At 36.2% G+C, this 19,453-nt stretch overlaps 1 protein-coding gene across 1 annotated transcript in view; it reads left to right on the top strand.

Moving 5' to 3' along the window:
* Window positions 1-17,964, top strand: part of Galnt5 (polypeptide N-acetylgalactosaminyltransferase 5) — a 44,016-nt gene extending 26,052 nt beyond the window's left edge. The window contains exons 4-10 of the mRNA XM_005315785.3: window positions 1,169-1,304; window positions 2,431-2,550; window positions 3,921-4,038; window positions 5,051-5,374; window positions 9,957-10,037; window positions 12,791-12,952; window positions 16,049-17,964. Coding sequence (XP_005315842.2) covers window positions 1,169-1,304; window positions 2,431-2,550; window positions 3,921-4,038; window positions 5,051-5,374; window positions 9,957-10,037; window positions 12,791-12,952; window positions 16,049-16,189 — 1,082 coding nt within the window. The 3' untranslated portion in view covers window positions 16,190-17,964. The remainder of the gene's footprint in view (window positions 1-1,168; window positions 1,305-2,430; window positions 2,551-3,920; window positions 4,039-5,050; window positions 5,375-9,956; window positions 10,038-12,790; window positions 12,953-16,048) is intronic.
* Window positions 17,965-19,453: the final 1,489 nt, after the last annotated feature.

Genomic DNA, 19,453 nt, shown 5'->3' on the forward strand with positions numbered 1-19,453 from the left:
GTATTCAAGACCCAATCCACCTCCCATAAGGCACTCTTCATAGGGGCTTTGGCATGAGAAAGACCTCTGGATGCGAGAACAAATACACATAAGAACAAGTCCAGCAGGAGGTAGGGAAGCCCAATTCCAGTTAGAAACTGCAGTGCATTGGCTGGGTGTCATGTCTTGATGGGAAGGCAACTTTCCCTCCCAATGCCTGCCAGGTAAAGCTTTCATTATTTACCTGTGATTGGGCCTGGGAGATTACATAAGAGATTGAGGCCTCATATTCTGGTCAACCCTACATTCACACACATGCATATAGCAAACTTACATAAAATCATTTAAAGCTTTGTATATGCTACTCAGATATTGTTGGAGGGAGAGTGTCACTTCATACAACCAACGGTAGGAAAATAAAGAATTCTTACAAATACTTTCATCTTTCAAGTTTTTTCTTTCTCTTTTTCTCTTAAAACTCTTTTTTACTTGTGATAAAATATACATAATATAAAATATATCATCTTAACCATTTTTCAGTGTACAGTTCAGTAGTTTATGTATACTCACTCATCTGCATGAACATGAACCCTTTTCATGGTGCAAAAGCAAAACTCCATACCTTTAAACAACAACTCCCTCCTCCCTGCTCCCCTTTCCAGCAATTCATTTAAAAGTACTTCCCAGTCTTGCTGGATCCTCCACTTTAGTTTCTTTTCACCTCTATTATGTGGGGTGATTTTTCTCCATCATTTGGATGGCCAAACCCATCATGTCCAAATCTTTCTAGTCTTCTGAAAAGCAAACTCTCACAACCACCACCCCAAGAAGTAATGGTACCAAACTTTCGTAGAAGGTACTTTAGCAGCTACCCTTAATGCTGAGTGTTCTCTTTGGAGACTTGCTGCTCATTTTAAGTAGCTTTCAATTGTTTTCCAAAGGCAGATAATGCTTGGCCCACAAAACTCTTATGAACAAAGTTCTTTCATATCGTTATGAAAAAAAGTTACAGGGACAAGGCATTCAGGGAGAATAAAAGACTACATCTCACATCTACATTTCTGGAAAAGTCCTCAGCACCTCTGACCTATATGCACTTAGTAGATCATATTTTCAAATTATATATATATGAACATATAAATATATATATATATATATATGTATTAAATTTTATATTTTTATTCTCTAGGTGATGTGTTGACGTTCCTAGATTCTCATGTGGAATGTAATGTTGGTTGGTTGGAACCTCTTCTGGAAAGGGTTTATTTAAGTAGAAAGAAAGTGGCCTGTCCAGTAATTGAAGTCATCAATGACAAGGATATGAGGTAATTTTGCCATACATATGTCCAAGTGCATCTTTGCCCACACACACAGCAGAAAGTTCTGGTCCTGAATATGCATTTTTGAAAATCTAAGAAATACACAGTTTATCTATTCAAATAAATGAGAATATATGATAGTATCTTGAGATCAGAACCAGTCAGTCCAATAATCTCTTTGGTAAACCTAAAAAGTTTAAGTTAACCCTGTTCTAGTTACCTTTTTTGCTGCTGTGACTAAAAGACAAAACAAGAATAATTTTTCGGAGGAAAACTTTATTTGGGAGCTCATAGTTTTAGAGATCTCAGTTCATAGATGGTGAGCTCCATTCCTTGGGTCTAGAGAGGAGACAGAACTCCATGGCAGAAGAGTGTGGCAGAGAGAAGCAGCTCTGGATATGACAATCAGGAGAGAGAGAGAGAGGGGGAGAGAGAGAGAGAGAGAGAGAGAGAGAGAGAGAGAGAGAGAGAGAGAGAGAGAGAGAGAGAAAGCAGAAGAGACAGAGAGAGTCTACATTTAACAGATACAAAATATATTTCCCAAAGGCACACCTCCAATGACCCAACTCCTCCCGTCACACCCTACCCACCTTCAGTTATCACTCATGTAATCCCTATCAAGGAACTAATGCACCGATTGGGTTAAATCTCTTATAACCAAACATTTCACCTCTAAACCTTCTTGCATTGTCTCACACATGAGTCATTTTGGGGGACACCTCATATCTAAACCTTATATCATAACACCCTAAATACCAATAAATCCAACTACTCCTTATTTAATAGATTCCCTTTTAAATTCAGCTGAACTCCAAAATATTTTCCTCAAGTTTAATCCTTCCTTTTCCAGGAAACATATATGTTGTATATAAGTTGTTGTTTCTTCCTCCAAAATGGCTAGGGAATTATTAAAAGTAAAATAAAATTTAAATGCAAGCAATCTGGTTAATTTATCATCAGTACAAATTATAAATTTTCTTGAATTGTTACTAAAAGATAAAGATCTAAAATGACCTGCAGAAGCACCTGTTTCATACCTGAATAAGTGTTGGAGCCAAGTTGATGAATTACATAGGCTGCATCTCATCTCAGGTCACACATTTTTGGTTTCGGTTTTGTTTTCCTGGACTAGTTATATGACAGTGGACAACTTTCAAAGAGGTGTCTTTGTATGGCCCATGAACTTCGGTTGGAAAACAATTCCTCCAGATGTCGTTGCAAAAAACAAAATCAAAGAAACTGATATAATACGGTAAGTATGTGAAATTTAAGACCAAGAAGAAGACATATATCTTTTTGTAAAGGTATGTAAAAAAAATTACAAAATAACTGTAATCTATTTTTCTATAAAAACTCAAGAAATTCGGGTCTATACAATACATTACCAAAGCAAACAGGTTTTCCTGAGAAATTAGTTTCGAGTTTAAAACTCCTTTTTACATGGTTAATTGTACCCTATCCCAGCAATCAGCCTAGAGAAGTCCATTTGATACTATTCCTGTTTCCTTGGATTACAATGTGAGAAACATACTCATGGAATATGCTGCATAACATACATAATATTAAAGTAAGTGTGAGTAAAAATTTAAAAATAATAAATAATAGTCATAGAGATATCACTATAATAGCGATAGTAAGATTTTTTTCATAGTCTAATCTTGCTTCCTCCATGAAACAGTTGCCAAATTCTGTTAATAAATTAAGAAATAGACTCAGAAACCCAATATGAATTAAAATTCGGACTTTATTACTAAGAAGCTGGATTGAAAACAGAGCTTAGACCTGAAGCCAAATGAAGGCTTCCTGTGTGTTCTCCCACTTTCAGCTTGCTCAGTGGCAACCACCATGGAATGTGGTAACTGCCTTGTCTACCTGCTGACTAAAATATCACTTCTGTCCCCCAAGGCTCTGGAGTCTGACTGTTTGGGTTTGAATTTCATCTCTACCACTTACTAGTAGTATGAGCTTTTTTTTAGCTCACTTAACCACTTTGAATCTGTTTCCTTGTTTCTATGTGAAGATTAATAGAAGTGCCTACTGCTTATATCATTTTGAAAATTAATCTGATTATATACATATGTGTGTATATATAAACTGCATTAAGCAGTGATTGCCACAGAACAAGCTGTCAATCAGCTTCACACATGGTTGAGAGGCAGTACCGTGCAGTCACAGAGCACAGCAGCCAGCCATACTGCCTAAGTGTGCACCTGAGATGTACATCATACTTGTCTGTCATCCTTGGGAAAGTTTCTTACCTTCTCTGCATTGAGGTTTCTTAATAATGGTTCAAACTTGCAGGATTTGGGGGAATTTTAAGTTAATACCCAGATAATACAATAGTGCCTGGTACTAGTTTAACCCTAAGTAAATGTTTAAAAATTATATCCCCGGAGAGTTTATGTCACAGTTTAAATAACAAAGAAGAATCCTACTTCCAGGCCACATCTTTGCTGAACTAATCAAGTCTTGCACCATGAACCAGAGAACTCATTTCCCAAGCATTATTTGTGACTCCATCCTGAGACCTCCCTATACTTGGTGGCTACTCAGAAACATCTCTAACTCTAATACAAACATACAGAGGACCAACTCTTAAAAGTAATCTTTTCATTTTTATAGGTGCCCTGTCATGGCAGGTGGATTATTTTCTATTGATAAAAATTACTTTTTTGAACTTGGAACCTATGACCCTGGACTTGATGTTTGGGGTGGAGAAAATATGGAGCTCTCATTTAAGGTATTACCAAATTTATTTATTAAAGTTTATTATCAAATTTGTTAATTAAATTTTCTTTACAATTAAGAGCTTATCATTTTACATGTTTTCATTTTATTAATATGATCAAATATGTAACACACTAGGAGGAAATTTCACAGAAATTTTAGGGTCGTTGGATTAATTTTCTCATATCTCAGATTGAATTTGGAAAAAATCAATCACTGCTGCAAAATTAACATCCAAGAAAGCCTTAGCAACAGCAATTGTAAAGTGTCAAAAAGGCAGCTGCTTTTCTGTTGGGTTGGTGATTTATTGTAAAATGGGTGAGACTTTGGAGCTCCTGATCAAGAATAGTGTTGAATTGTGACCCAGGATCTTCATAGGATAAGAGAAGGAGAGTATGTTAAAGCTAGAGATGTCAAGGGAAGAGAAAGGTGGGGGTGATGGCATGAAAAGCAAAGAGAGATCAGTACAATAGGGGAAAGGGACTAGAGGGTTGGTGGAGGGGTTAGGAATACTGGGGAGGGATGTTGACCAAATTCTATTGTTATATTGGGTGCACATACGAATAGGTAACAAGAATCACACCATTATGTACAACTATAATGCACCAATAAAAACTGTAGAGAAAAGATACAAATTTTTAAAAAGGGGGGGAAGGTGAACAAATGGACATCCATTTACATCTCCATGATTCAACCAAAACAGGAACTCACATTTTATACCTTTGATATTTATAGTCACATTGTACATGTTTTATACATTGGTATTCTGTGAAGCATTTTTTTTTTTTTAGGAAAAGAAGTTTACATTACAGATTAAGAAAAAAATTTTATCTTAGTAATCATCAAATGGTCCGCATCGCAATATATAAAACTAAATAAACCCTGCTGAGTTTCAGAAAACACCGGAGTGTTTTCTTGACTTCAAGCTGGGAGAAACAAAACCTCCAGGTGGCTCCTTGTCATTCATTGCCCATGATTTTAAACAATCTCTTCATAATTGAAGCCCTATCTTTAAATTGTTCCAGGTGTGGATGTGTGGTGGAGAAATTGAGATCATTCCCTGCTCCCGAGTGGGCCACATCTTCAGAAATGACAATCCATATTCCTTCCCCAAAGACCGCATGAAGACCGTGGAGCGGAACTTGGTGCGGGTGGCTGAGGTCTGGCTTGATGAGTACAAGGAGCTGTTCTATGGCCACGGGGATCACCTCATAGACCAAGAGCTTGAGGTGGGCAACCTCACCCAGCAGAGGGAGCTTCGAAAGAAACTGAAATGTAAAAGTTTCAAATGGTACTTGGAGAATGTCTTTCCAGATTTGAAGGCTCCCATTGTGAGAGCTAGTGGTGTGGTAAGTTCACATGACAATTTAAATTCTTAACTCTGCAAAAGTGGTACAAAAAATGCTTCAAAAATGCGTGGGAAAGAATGATTTATCGTGTTACACTATAAATAAACACACACTATGAATTGCCATAAGACAAGACATAGCTGAGAATTAAACCTGTTATGTGTCAGGAGACCAGGCAGCATTTTAGAACTGGATGATAAACAAAGTAGACTCCATTCCTTCCTTTAAAACTGAAAGTTGAGCCAGGCGCGGTGGCACACACCTCTAATCCCAGTGGCTCTGGAGGCTGAGGCGGGAGGATCTCGAGTTCAAAGCCAGCCTCAGCAAAAGAGAGGTGCTAAGCAACTCGGTGAGACCCTGTCTCTAAATAAAATACAAAACAGGGCTGGGGATGAGAATCAGTGGGTGAGTGCCCTGAATTCTATTTCCAGTACTCCCTACCTCAAATAAAACCCATAAAGTTGAAATGTTGAATAGGAAAAAAAGATAATAAACAGTATTATCTTTTTTCAACACAAAACATAACTCTCATTTAGGGTATAGGTGATGAATTCTAAGTTACTGTGGCCAAGAAATCCTTTCTGAGGAAAAGAATTTGAAACCAAGGCCTGAAACACAAAGCATCAACCAAGATCTAAAAAAGAGGGCTAGGAAGAGGGTGCCGCTCATGCAAAACTCTAAGGCAGGTGAAAACTGAGGGCACTTGAGAACTGGAGAAAAGACTGTTGTTGTCAGGGTGTGAAGGAGGGAATGGTACCAGAGGAAGGTGCAGAGAAATTATATCACACAGGTCCTTGCAGGGAGAGTTAGGATTTCCTTTCCTTCCCTCCTTATCTTCAGCTCTATCCCTATTTCTCTATTTCTATCTCTCCAAAAATATAACAGGAATTTGTTGAGCAGAGTTAAACAAAGAGATAAAATTTAATTGGGATTTTTTTTTAAGTTTCAAAAAGGGATTTAAAATAACAGAAGCTATCAGAAAATAACAAAATTTCAGGACATAAGGAGAGGTACAAAAAGGAAAGAAAATCATATAGGTTGAACAGGGTGCAACACTAAGAGGGTCAAGTGGGGGGGGGGGAGAGAGCCTGGGAGGAAGCCATTTCAAACCTGTTCTGGGAATGGTAGGACATAGGGCCATCTAACATAGAATGGGCATAAGGATGATTGGTCAAACTGCCACCTAGATAGAGATTTTCCTGTGTCAGGTTTATTTGTAATCACTTTTGTTTTATTTCTTATTTACTTATAAATATTTCCAGCATTTTTTAGTGTTCTTTCAGGGTGACTTTTTTTTCCCCATTCAAGAAGTTCTCAAACTAAATCATGAGTAAGCCCGCTCTTTCAGGCCATGTTTTTCCATTTCTTGCCAGAAAGTAGATTATTATAAACCAACCACTCTCCCCACCTGGCAAATCTGATAACAAGAACTTAAGACATTCCATTAACCATATTAGGAAACTTCAGGAAGAATATTAAAAACAGAAACTAGTTTGAAAATTCATTCTGATTTATAAATTCAACTAATAAATAAATATATATAACCGGTTTATATATAACATATTGTACTCTAAAGTCTCCTTTTTTTAGGTCAAAATAGAATAGCAGCTACCTCGGGTGTCTCAACCTGATATTTTACCCTAGGTAACTCAAAAATATAACATGTCAAATATATACATACAATAAAATTTATATTTTTAAATTTAATACTTAAAACAGGAAAAAAAATTAGAATTCTCACCATAGAGAATTTTTCTTTTCCTAACAGAATCACTGCAATATCATTACTCAACTTTAGCCACCAGAGGGAGCTATAAAACTATCTTTTGGCTCAGCTGTGACACTAACTTTTATAAGCATTCCTACCAAATTTTTGAAAATCTCCCCTAAAGAAATTGCCTCTGCTGATGAATGTATTCCATAAAAATACTGCAATATTCTAAAAAATATTTTAACAGAGCTCTTCCTGCTATTTACTTATTTGCTTGTTGTTTTTCTTAGATAAATTTTAATAAAGACAATATTTGCTACCTTCTGGAGAAACCAGGAGGGAGTACTATCATTATCCACAAAAAAATTAGGACTTTTTTCCGGGAAATTCAAAATAAGATCAACTTGACCTTTATTTGGGATAAACAATCTTAAAAACTTTAAAAAAAAAAAGTCAACTCCACCATATGTTTTTGTTACTTACTCCATGTTTTCCTGTCTTTTAACCTACAGACTTGGGAATTTAAATCCAGTGAAATTTCTTTTGGATTTGAAAAAAAAAATAATTTCTTTTTGAACTAAAAATATCTGAAACTAATACAAGAACCTCACCAACATTATGTTTTTCCACAGGATTACATTGTGGCAAACTGCCTATAACCTAAAGTTTAAAAATTCTGTAATAAACTGGAGAATTCCCACCTCCTGAACTAGAAAATAAAATCATTCTACACGGAAAGTTTAAAATCTATGCACGACCTGATTTTGGATAAACTACTTTAAAATTTAAAAAAAAAAATTAAAACGTTTCATAATGAAATGAAGAATAACCATTCTTTAGCATTTCATAGGCCATTTCTTTAAGAAGAAAAATTGTTTCCCCGGGAATTTCTGATTAGAAGGGAAAGAAAGAGAATTTCAGATAAAGAAAAGAAGCAAGACATAGGCACAGAGCAGATTTCCCTTTCCCTCCATTGCCTTTCTGTGCCTGAAGGAAGGAATTGTATGAAATAAACACAAAGGACTCAGTTAAGCCAGGGGTTCTCAAACAGCATTCCCAGAAGTGACATCTGTGCTGGAACAGGCTCCCCAGCCCAGTAAATCTGAGGAGCACTCATTACATTCTGAGCAGGAAGCTGAGTACCAACACCTAGAAGGTTCTGAGAAGTTCTGGAGAAGGTTCAGCTGTGCTGGAACCAGTTTCCCAAAATGGTTGGAATGTGGAATATTTGCTTCCTGATCCACAAATATAGGCTCTTACATCTCTGCCCAGATCCTGGGCATGATTTGCCCTCTTTAAACTCCAGGATTATTCTTCGTTCACATATTTCTACTGACCATCCTCCAGAAGTTAGCTGGATCTTTCTGTGTGCTGTGGCTGCTCTCATTTGCTGATGGTGGATTTTCTAGCCCCATTCTGGTCATTTTAAAATAATGAATAGAGCTTTCCTTGAGGATATTTGATGGAGACTCATCCTCTGGAGTTGATTTGTGTTTTTATTTCCCAGACACCTCAGAAGTTACCAACCTGTTACTATTTTTTAATGTTTGTTTCTATGCCTTGAAAGTATGTAAGGTTTCCTATCCAAAGAAAATGGTGCAGATTCTCTTCCAAAACAAAACAAAGGTCAGTGTATGGTTTCAGATTTCCAGGGAGAACTTAGATTTCAGTACCAATGGGTAAATTGTATTTCCTAGTACACCATTCTCATTGAGAGTCTTCGTTTTCCAACTTTCTCTGGAAGACCTCATTCCAATCTGGGCTTATGCATGCCCAAGTTTTTCTTATATCTTTATGAGGGGGGCATGTTCCTGGCACACCAAGGTTGCAGTTCCCTCCTGCATTTATTTTACTCTTAATTTCCTGAGGCGGACTCTTTTCTGCAAGCTAATCTATGCATGCAAAAGTGGGACCAACCTCTGGGGGCCCCTAGTTAGGAAGTCTGGCAACCGGATGAGCTATGCCACCTGCTTCAATGCAGCACCAGAGTTGGAGCTCCATAAAACAGGAGGGTGCAAAAACAGTGTCATCAGCAACAAAGCCCTTACCACCTCCCAGCTCAGGAGGCTTTCGTGTTTCTTATAATATAGATTCAGATCTATGCTGCTCTTCCAGAAATCTGAAAGGCCTAAATTGTATTATCAACCTACCTTCTCGTTAGCTCTGCCCAGGATGTCAAAGAGGGTAAGGGAACCAACATTTTTCTGCATTAAATGGTGACTGATAGAAAGCTACCTCCATATTTGACCCTGCAAATCCATTAAAAACCTGGGGGCCTGCCAGAAAGTGCCTTTATGCTTGGCTCTATATTAGCTTTCGTGACTTTTCCTATAATGAATTGTAGCTTGCTTGAGTCATTAGGCAGATTCTGACAGGGAATCAGCTGGAATCTGCTGTTCTTTGAAGGACTCAATTTATCGATGATTCAGTGCCTAAGCAGCCAGATAGCTCGGAGGGTCAGCCAAGGAACATAGCCCACGACTTTTGATTTGATTAAATCGCAAGTATGTGCATTGACTTTTAATATATGCATCAGATAAACTCGAGACAAGAAAATAACTATTTTCCATGCCACCTTTTCTTCATTTGTCATTTGGCATTCCAAGAAAGGGTTAATTAAAAGCTTCTGTTTGCTGGCTCTGTGACTGAATTGCGGGCCTAAATTGACAGATTGAAGCAAGATTACATTATGTCTCTGTTAGAGCTAGCCACCAATAAAATCATATAGTGCTAAGTAATACTAAGCTATTAATTTAACTATCTTTTAACCTTATTATAGTTTTATATTCCGTGTTTTCTAAACATGTCTGAATGCTGTGTTCTACTTTGAAATATTTTTCCTTAATTCATATTTTATATATTTCTTCCTAGCTTATTAACGTGGCCTTGGGTAAATGTGTTTCCATTGAAAACACCACAGCCATCCTGGAAGACTGTGATGGGAGCAGCCAGGTATGCCTCGCTGGGGGTTTCTATCTCATGATAGTGGATAGGTACCATGTTTGACATACTCATTACAAACTTGAGAAATGTAACTTCAACCAGTAGAAATCCATAACTAGTCTCTAAATTTCTCTATAATCCTAAGGCCTTTGTAAGATAGTCCACCTCTAAATGCAAAGTCAGCGACTGAGGAAGTGAAGTAGTGGGTACTGAAGTCCACGGACTGGCTCCTGGGTCCTTTCCTTGCAAGAATGGGTTCACCTGCATGTGTTCTTTAACTTTTGGGAAAATAGTCCTTGCTTCTGGGGGTGATACTGAATTAGGTAACACACAGGAAACATACAGTAACTAATGCTAGTGCTCTGTTAATTCTTCAGCAATAATAAGAGCAAAAAATATTTTTTTAAATTACAAAGCATATGAGGATAAAATAATAAAGAAAATAGCGTACATAATTTTAAGTAATCATTCCAGTATTTTAAGGGAATCATGGATTTCACACAATCTACAATCCATGATGGAAACCCTGCAGCCAAACTCCCACAAACTCAGAGCAGAATGCTTAGGAGAGGGAGCAGGACCAGGGGAAATAGAACAGGGATGGCTCCTGCCGTGTTGGAGGTGATCTGAGAGATCACACCTCCCTCTCCAACATATGTTCCCTCACAGTTCTACCTTCTGTGGGAGTAGTTATCTGGTTTGGATGCCAAATAGGACTCACAGGAACAGATTCATGAGTAGAAATCAGCCCCCCAATTTGCAAATCACTCTTTGCTGAAAAAAAATATTTTGCAGTGATAGTCTAGGTTTACTAAATCTTGCTTCTTTACTTCGACTTTGAGACATTGCTTACATTTTCAAGTACATCCCATCTCTACCTCTTAATTCAAAGCTTTTAATAGAAGAAAACGTATCTCTGCTGCTCTAATTCACTTATAATTTGTAAATACAAATCCAAGGGAAGTGTTTCTTAATTAGGAAAGAGAAGACAGAGGGAAATGGAAAGTGTCAAAAAGAATCAGTTGAAAGAAATAACTTTTGCTTATTAAAAATTAGAGGAGGAAAAACAAAACCATAAATTGTAAAACAAAAAAAAACTACAATTAGTCTACATCATATAAGAATATTGAATAATGCACTTCTTCAAGACTCATCATTGTAGGTACTTATTGTATTTATTGTGCTTGAGTAACCATTATTTCATCTGAACCCCCAATTTCTGTTCTTTTGTGGTTACTGGGAATTTAAACCAGGCCCTGTGCATGCCTTACAAGTGTTCTACCACTACCAGCTTCTGTTCTTGAAAATATTGAGTCTCTCCAAGGCAAACTAGGAGATCAAAGTATTAATTATGTCACTTTCCATAAACCCCAACTTCCTTTTCATCTGGTTGTTCATTTTTAGCTTTTCCCTCTTATGGTTTGCTAAAGTAATAAAAGGGTCAGGAACATAGAGCAAGTTATATTTTATCATAAAAAATAAAGCTGAATACCAAGCCCATGACTATAGTAGTCATCCAAAAGAGCTCAAAAGGAATAAATTCCTCAGATGGGGGTATTTAACCCTATCCTTTACCTTACCTAAAAAGTCTCCTTAGTTTTAACTTCTAAACCAGTTAAGATGTTCCTTTTTTTAGGTAATATACTTATCTTAGTATTCATATAACCTCCTTTGATGATGTCATTTTTCCATACTCTTCCCAATTTTAATGTCCACAGGAATTATGAGGGGAGTTTATTCATTCAGATCTGGATTCAGTGGGTCCATGATGGGGCTGAGATTCATCATTTCCAACTAACTCCCAACTGATGCTAATGTTAGGGAATATAAATTAAGTCATAAGATTCAACACACTGGCTTTAATTTAACCTGATAATCTGAATTAAATCTCAGTTACACTGAGAATGATTTATTAGGCAAAAGCAATTAGATAGATTTTACCAGAAGTTTTATTTTTTTCCAAATATTTTTGGATTAGTACAAATAGTAAATTTCCCACAGAGCCACAGCCTTAGAGTAAAATGACCAGGCAGATAATATTAGATTTTAAACAACTGTAGAAAATGTTTTTAAGGACTGAAAACATGGTTTCATTGCCTGAATCAGTATTTATTTTAGACAATGTCAACTATCCAAAACTATATTTCTCCGAGAGCAGTTTATATGAACTGGGGCATGCTAACATAACAGCAACCTGATGTTTCCTTGTACTATCAGCTGAGAAAGATCTAAACCTTTCCTACAGCAGAATGAAGCCTCTAAGAGTCCAATTGTCTAGATAGTCTGAATCAACAAAGCATAATAATTTCCACCAAAGAAACTGAAGGCTGTGACTAGGATCTCTCTCAAACAACCTATGGCTTAGAAACTTAATCACTCTTCAAGACCTAGCATTGTCTGGGATTCAGAACACCTGAAACAACATTCATATGTGGATAGGTACTAATTGTACTCATCAGTTTTTAAGTTATAATTAACATTTATTGCAGACTTATTGTATGCTAGAAACTCAATGGTCATTACTCTAACCCTTTGGCATAGATGCATTTGCTATCCAAGATAAAAAGTTACAAAAATGAGATTAGACTGGGTAAACAATGTGCCCATACTATCAGAATTGAAAGTGGTAGCACTGGGATTTGAATGTAAATCATCAGATCAGATTGCCTATATTCTTAGCTATTACTAACAAAAATGTTTGAAAAACCACTGCCTATGTTAGCTGCCTGAAGTGACCTTCTCTATATTCATTTCCTCTCCAGCTTCAACAATTTAATTACACCTGGTTAAGACTAATTAAACAAAAAGGATGGTGTTTGGCCCCCATCCCTGAAGAGGGATCCCTAACGCTGCACCCCTGTGATAACAAAAACAAAGGGCTAAAATGGCTGCATAAATCCACCTCCGTCTTTCATCCAGAACTGGTAAGCAAAATATATGTACCTCTTCTTTGCCAGAAATTTAACTTTCAATCAATGGGTCATAAAACCCTCATTGTCAGTATCCTCATTTGGAAGCTTTAAATGTGTTTGTGTCAGTGGAGACAGATATTGATCACCATTCTACTCAGAGAAAGAAACAGATATTTTTTGTAAATTATTGTCTTTTTTTTCTTTTTCAATATTTATTTTAAATGAATAATTTTTAAATAAAAGTCCCTGGGTTCTTGGTTATATTGCTACATCTTTCTATAAGAAATTTGCTTCATTCTGTCAGCAATGCCAAAAATAAGGGCAATAACCCAAACATTGGTTGTCAGAAAAGCATACAAGGAGAGTATAAGGAAAAAGCAAGAAGCTATGTGCTTATTGTATATCCTGCTCTTCAGAATGATTCTAGTTACTTGTCCTGCCCTCTTTCCATACAAGGAGATGTTTTCTCAGCCCCTGTGGTTCCCAGAGACCTGGGCCCTCAGAGGAGTGCTGGAACCAGCTCTCACCCTGCTATAGAAGTCCAGTGTGTGCATCTTTTACCAACTCTGTGCTCTGTGATATCACACTGATAGCTTGAAAACAGCCGTGAAGACAGTCTTTACACCATAGAAATTAGCAGATAGATGCTACTGGATCAGGGAATATTGTTCAAGAGGTCTAAATGTTAATATGTATCAAAGTGTGCCTGTTCTACTGTATTCATTCCCAAAGTCTTCTCAGTTTTTCCCAATTGTATTTTAACAGGATACAAAGTCATGTAGGATCTTGAAATAGCAGGAATAATCTCAGGACTGCCTTCTCAAATTTTCTACCATTTCACTTGCCGATAGTCACCAAATCCACTGTATGCATTGGTTACATGAAAATTATTATTCTTCCCAGAGCTGCCCCCAAAGTGTTTTCTACTATATATTAATCCCTCCTGAACATTTTTCTCTTTAATGATAATTATTATTATCAATTTTTTCAGAAAAAAATAGGAATTGTTAGTGTATAAGCTGCTAATTTTGTCTTACATACAGTTTAAGAAAAATATCTACTGAATAAATTATACTTTACCTTCTCCTTCTTTAACCCTGTGCTAAAGGAGGGAGGAAGAAAATAAGGAAGGTAGAGAAAGAGAAGGAAAGAGTAAGACAATAAGAAGCACAATACATATTTCATCTCCAGAATTGAATGTTGGAATAGATTTCTGTAAGAACGTATTTAGTGGTAGGGTTTCCTAAACAGTTGATTTGGTAAAGAAGATAATTTAATTAAGATACCAAAAACTAGAAAGCTCATAATCCCAGTGACTCAGCAGACTGAGGCCAGAGGATCACAAGTTCAAAGTCAGCCTCTACAATTTAGCAAGACTCTAACCAACTTAGTGAGACACTGTCTCAAAGTAAATATATATATTTTTAAAAAGGTTGGGAAATGTAACATAGTGGTAAAATCCCCCCAGGTTTCAATTCCTGGTACAAACAAACAAAAACGCCTAGAAAACTGCCCTCAAACTTGTTTGTACCTGTGACTTTGTTTCATTCTACATAGCTGCTTGCTGTCTTGTGTCCTTTTTGATGTTACTAGATGTTCATGGAAATCAATATCTGGTCATGGTCTTTCTTCTTTTTTCAGTTTTTTTGGTAGTTTTCATATTATACCTCCTAAGTCCCTGTGTTAGCCAGCCGTTCACCAGTATAGCAAAATTGCTTAGACAATCAAATTATAAAGAGAAAGGTTTATGTTGCTCCCATTTTTGGAGATGATAGTCCATGATCAGTCAACCTTGTTGTTGCTGTGGGCCAGTGTGGCAGGGCTACACACAGTAGCAGGAGTGTGTGGTGGAGCAAAAAAAAAAAAAAAAAAAGGAAGAGGCCAGGATCCCATAGTCCTCTTGGGGGACATGCCCAGAATAATTTATGGAGCTCCACTGGGCCCCACCTCTCAAAGATTCCAGCACCTCCTAATGGAGGAAGGAAGTGTAGTAGTTAAGTCTGACACCAGACAACAATGGATTATTAAAATTAGATATGTCTGAATCTACATTTAAAAGGTGCTTTCCAGGTCAGCCCTCCTCAAATGCTCTGGATTTCAACCATCCTAAAAGAATTAGTGTCATAAGTGGAAGACTTGGGCATAGAGTGCTTTTCCACCACTGGTTTCTATAGAGTGACTTTAGGCTGGGAACAAGTGACTTAGTTACTGGATGAATGCTGTAAACAATCCATAATGATTTTCTTCAAGGCCGACTGTTTTACAAACCTTGAGCATTTTCAAGCTTCATACTTTTAAAATACTGCAGTGGATTCTAGACATCAGGCACTATGTACTATCAAAAATTATGGTTAGGAGATCATAAATAAAATACATCATTTCTGGCATTCTGTAATACAGATATTATATATATATATATATACATATATATATATTAAACTTGAATTTAATTAAGAAATTAATGAACTCATTCTCTGTCATGGCTTTTTTTTTTTTTTTTTTTACCAACACCAATGAGGTATTCATCATCTGTCAAATACATTAAATGACATGGATTGGGGGGGTGGGTACCGGGGATTGAACTCAGGGGTACTCGACCACTGAGCTACATCCCCAGCCCTATTTTGTATTTTATTTAGAGACAGGGTCTCACTGAGTTGCTTAGTGCCTTGCTTTTGCTGAGGCTGGCTTTGAATTCACTGTTTTCCTGCCTCAGCTTCCCAAGCCACTGGGATTACAGGGGTGCCCAGTGACATCTGGATTTTGTTATGCTCTAAATCCTACAGTTATCAGCCATATCATTAGAAAATTTATCTTTTGCTACCCCAAAATGAATAATCTCACAGCTTGGATAAAATAAAACTTAGTTTGAGACACAAAACAAACTAATACTTCCAAACCCATGTTTATGTTATTAATTTAGTTTAGGAGAATTCCTTAGAAATCAAAAATATAGTTGCTCATCTCTTTGGAGACATATTAGGGATATATATATATATATATATATATATATATATATATATATATATATATATATATATATATATATATATATCTTTATTGTCAAGTTCAGTCTGTGGCTCATTCCCAGATCTTCTTTCTTTCCAGGTAAATCACATTGTTTTTGAAAACTATCATCAGTTGTTGTGCTTGGAAGGAAATTTTCCACAGAAGATGCTTAAAGTAGCTGCTTGTGACCCAACCAAACCACATCAAAAGTGGAAATTTGAAAAGTACCTTGAAGAATGAAGAGGAACTGAGGTTTTGCCTGGTCAACCCATTAGATAACTGTGAAAGTAACAGTGAACTCAGTGACTCTATTTTTCAGTGGTAGTTTAAATTTTCAATGGAATGGAAGATTTTTTTAAAATCACAATATTTAGAGTACCAAAAGATAACTCAGGGAAACGGTCCACCATTTGGGTGGTCTGGAGTCCTGGTGGACTGGAGTCCTTCAGCCCAGGGTGGCCTTTGGTATCGCCTACTTCCTGCCCTATGCAGGAACTCATTCTGCAGGTTTCCCTGGTGTCATCCCACAGGTAACCAGAAATGGTAACAGACATGGGGGAGCACAATGATATTCACAATGACTGTCTTTAAACCCACAGAGAACCTGGTCCTTTATTTTTTCATCAAACATAAACTGCATGAGTTCTTATGGCTAGAAAAATATCAGATGCACATAGAGTTACAATTCTGTTGAAATTTCTATACATTCATTTTTACCTAGCAATTTAAAACAGTACTGATCAACTATTGATGACCCCACCTAATAGCTGGGTTGTGATCTAGATTATTGCATAGTCTTTTATTCTCAGTCTGAGTCATAGAAAAACTTTTAAGTAAGAAAGAAGGGGTCTTTATAAAAATATTTAATTCTAAATGTAGAAATTGTTTCAGCTCATTTTGTGCTTTTAAAACTGCACTTTTAAATAATTGGTCATACCAGTAACTTCCTGGATTTTTGTGGATATTAATTTTTAAAAAGCAAAGAAAAATAGTAGTAACCAAAAATATATTTGGTTGCTGAAGATACTCTAATTTGGGGAAAAGTGAGAAGAGTTGAAACAAAGCAGAAATACTGCACTGAAAAATATTAATTTTATATGAAAATAATCAGATGCTATTTTAGATTTAACAACATTAGTGGGATGAAGTATGTTTAAAAAAATATACTCTAAGAGACTTCAAAGTAGAAATAAAGTTAAGAAAACATAATGAAAAAGGAAAGAAATGAGGTAAACAACTCTTAGGAAGAGAATTAAGAAAAAATTGTCCTGGAGTTTTTCTCCCTGAGGAAAACAGCGAAGCTCTCAATGTGGACCCAATGATAACCATTAGAAATTTGGGGGAAAATTAACTATTTTTTGATCAAAATAAAATTCTCATCATAAATATACCAGTACTTATGCATACTAAGAGAAATCTTAAAAATCATATTATTTACAATTTTGGTAGGAAAATTAATACCTGAAGATAATTTACTTGTCTAAAACTCACAGGCCAAGCGGGGCATAGTGTTGCATGTCTATAATCCCAACTACTTGGGAAGCTGAGACAGGAAGATTACAAGTTCAAGGCTAGCCTGGGCAATTTAGTAAGACTCTATCTCAAAATAAAAAAAAATAAGAAGGTCTAAGAATGTAGCTTAATTGTAGAGGCCCCCTGGTTACTGAGGCCATCCTCAGTACCAACAAAGTAAAACAAATAAAAATAAAAATCACAGGCCAATTAACTGGAGAATCAAGATGAGAATTCAGCTCTTCAGATTCAGGGACCATTCTTTCATTTTAGGCCACTGATCTGAACAAATTTGTCCTATGACAGACCTTAGAAAAAGATATGCAACCTCTTTGTTGGGTCCTAGGATAGCCATGCTTATTCTTGTTAATATTTTTTTTAAAAAGACTTTAAAAATATTTGAAATATTTGTTCAGTTGAGTTAATGTTAAAACTGGACAATTTTAGTTCTGACTGTCTATGTAATACAATTTCAACATCCAACTGAGTATGCAAAAGCAAAACTGTAAGGATGGGAAGGGGAAATATTTTTGCACATTTATAACAATGTAAGATGTTTTATTCAAATAACTGATGATTGCAGATAAGAGAATAAATAGAAAATGAGATAGTCTTTTCAAAAACAGCTATATGAATGAGAAACACAAGTCAGTTCAATTAGGCAAAGGATTAATTGAATTGCTGACCAAACCAATTATACTCTTCTGGTACTTCTCATGCTAAACCCTGGGAAGGGGCATTTTGGGGTCCAAATCAGCCCTGAATTCTTCAATAGGAAGTTGTGTTATTGGGGGCTTCAGTTGTACTTGGATTGCCTTAGTTATTGCCTTTTCAACAGAAAAATGTCTATGCATCTTGTTATCTTGTTAACTTGAACATAGGATAGCCTTGATAATATTTGGCAGAATTTATGTGGCCAAAAAGCTAATTTACCAAACTCTCAAAGTGCTTTTGTGCCTGTCAGTTGTTATAACAATGTTTTATGACCAGTACCAAATTTGCTCAGTTCTGCTTTCTGACATTTAATTGGCTATCATCCACAGGGCTGCAGACTCTGATGGGCCATGATCACAATGTATCTGTAGCTTCACCACACTAATTTGGAAACACTCTCTTAGATACTCAAATACCTTGCTCTGCCATTGTCTTAGGAACTATAGAGGAACAAGGATACCAGTCACAGGAATTCAGTATTTCCAGCCAACTCTTATGTCATGAATGCCTTAGAATGATTTTTGAGGAGCTCTTCTGCAAGAGAATGAAGTTGAGACTTGTTTTTGGTTCAAACATTTCTAATTTAACTTCCGGATTCAGAATACAGGAAATAAATGATAGCTCAGATGAAGAGTCCAATATCTTGGATAAAAAATGAAGATATTATAAGAGGGGACAGGAAAAGAGAGGAGCTATTATTGTTGAGCACTTCTACACACTAGGCACTGCAGTTGGGTTGCAGTTATTGGTATCACAGATAATGAAATAAGATGGAGTCAAACCTCTGTGATTGGATAGAGAAGAAATAGAAGCTGTGTATCTCTCTGTGCATTAAGTATAAGTGTATCAACTCCCTTATGTCTTGCAATGATCTATATACATGACTTTATGCAAGACCTGTTCTTTTCTACTTTCTGTATCAAATATGATAGACATGTACAGGTTTGTTTCCCTGTAAACCCCAAATCTTTCTTCCCCAAATCTTTAAGCAAAGCTGACAAGTTGCTCAATTTGAATAGAAGTAGAAAATAAAAAATTGAAGACTTTCAATTTAAAATAGAAACCATGATTCTTAACTTCCATTCATTGTGTAGATTGTCACTAAAGTGCTTTTGCAACCAGTGTTAACATAGGTTGTTCAATGATTGCTACAAGTCCAAATGCTTTGAAATGAAAAAAGAAATCTTAACCAAGGCTGTTGTAAAAAATATTTATTTTTTTATAAATACCTGTTCCATTCAGGTTTGAATAAGCCATATAAAGTATTATATTCTGCCA

This window comes from Ictidomys tridecemlineatus, chromosome 7 (assembly GCF_052094955.1).
Source record: "Ictidomys tridecemlineatus isolate mIctTri1 chromosome 7, mIctTri1.hap1, whole genome shotgun sequence".
Classification (NCBI taxonomy): domain Eukaryota; kingdom Metazoa; phylum Chordata; class Mammalia; order Rodentia; family Sciuridae; genus Ictidomys; species Ictidomys tridecemlineatus.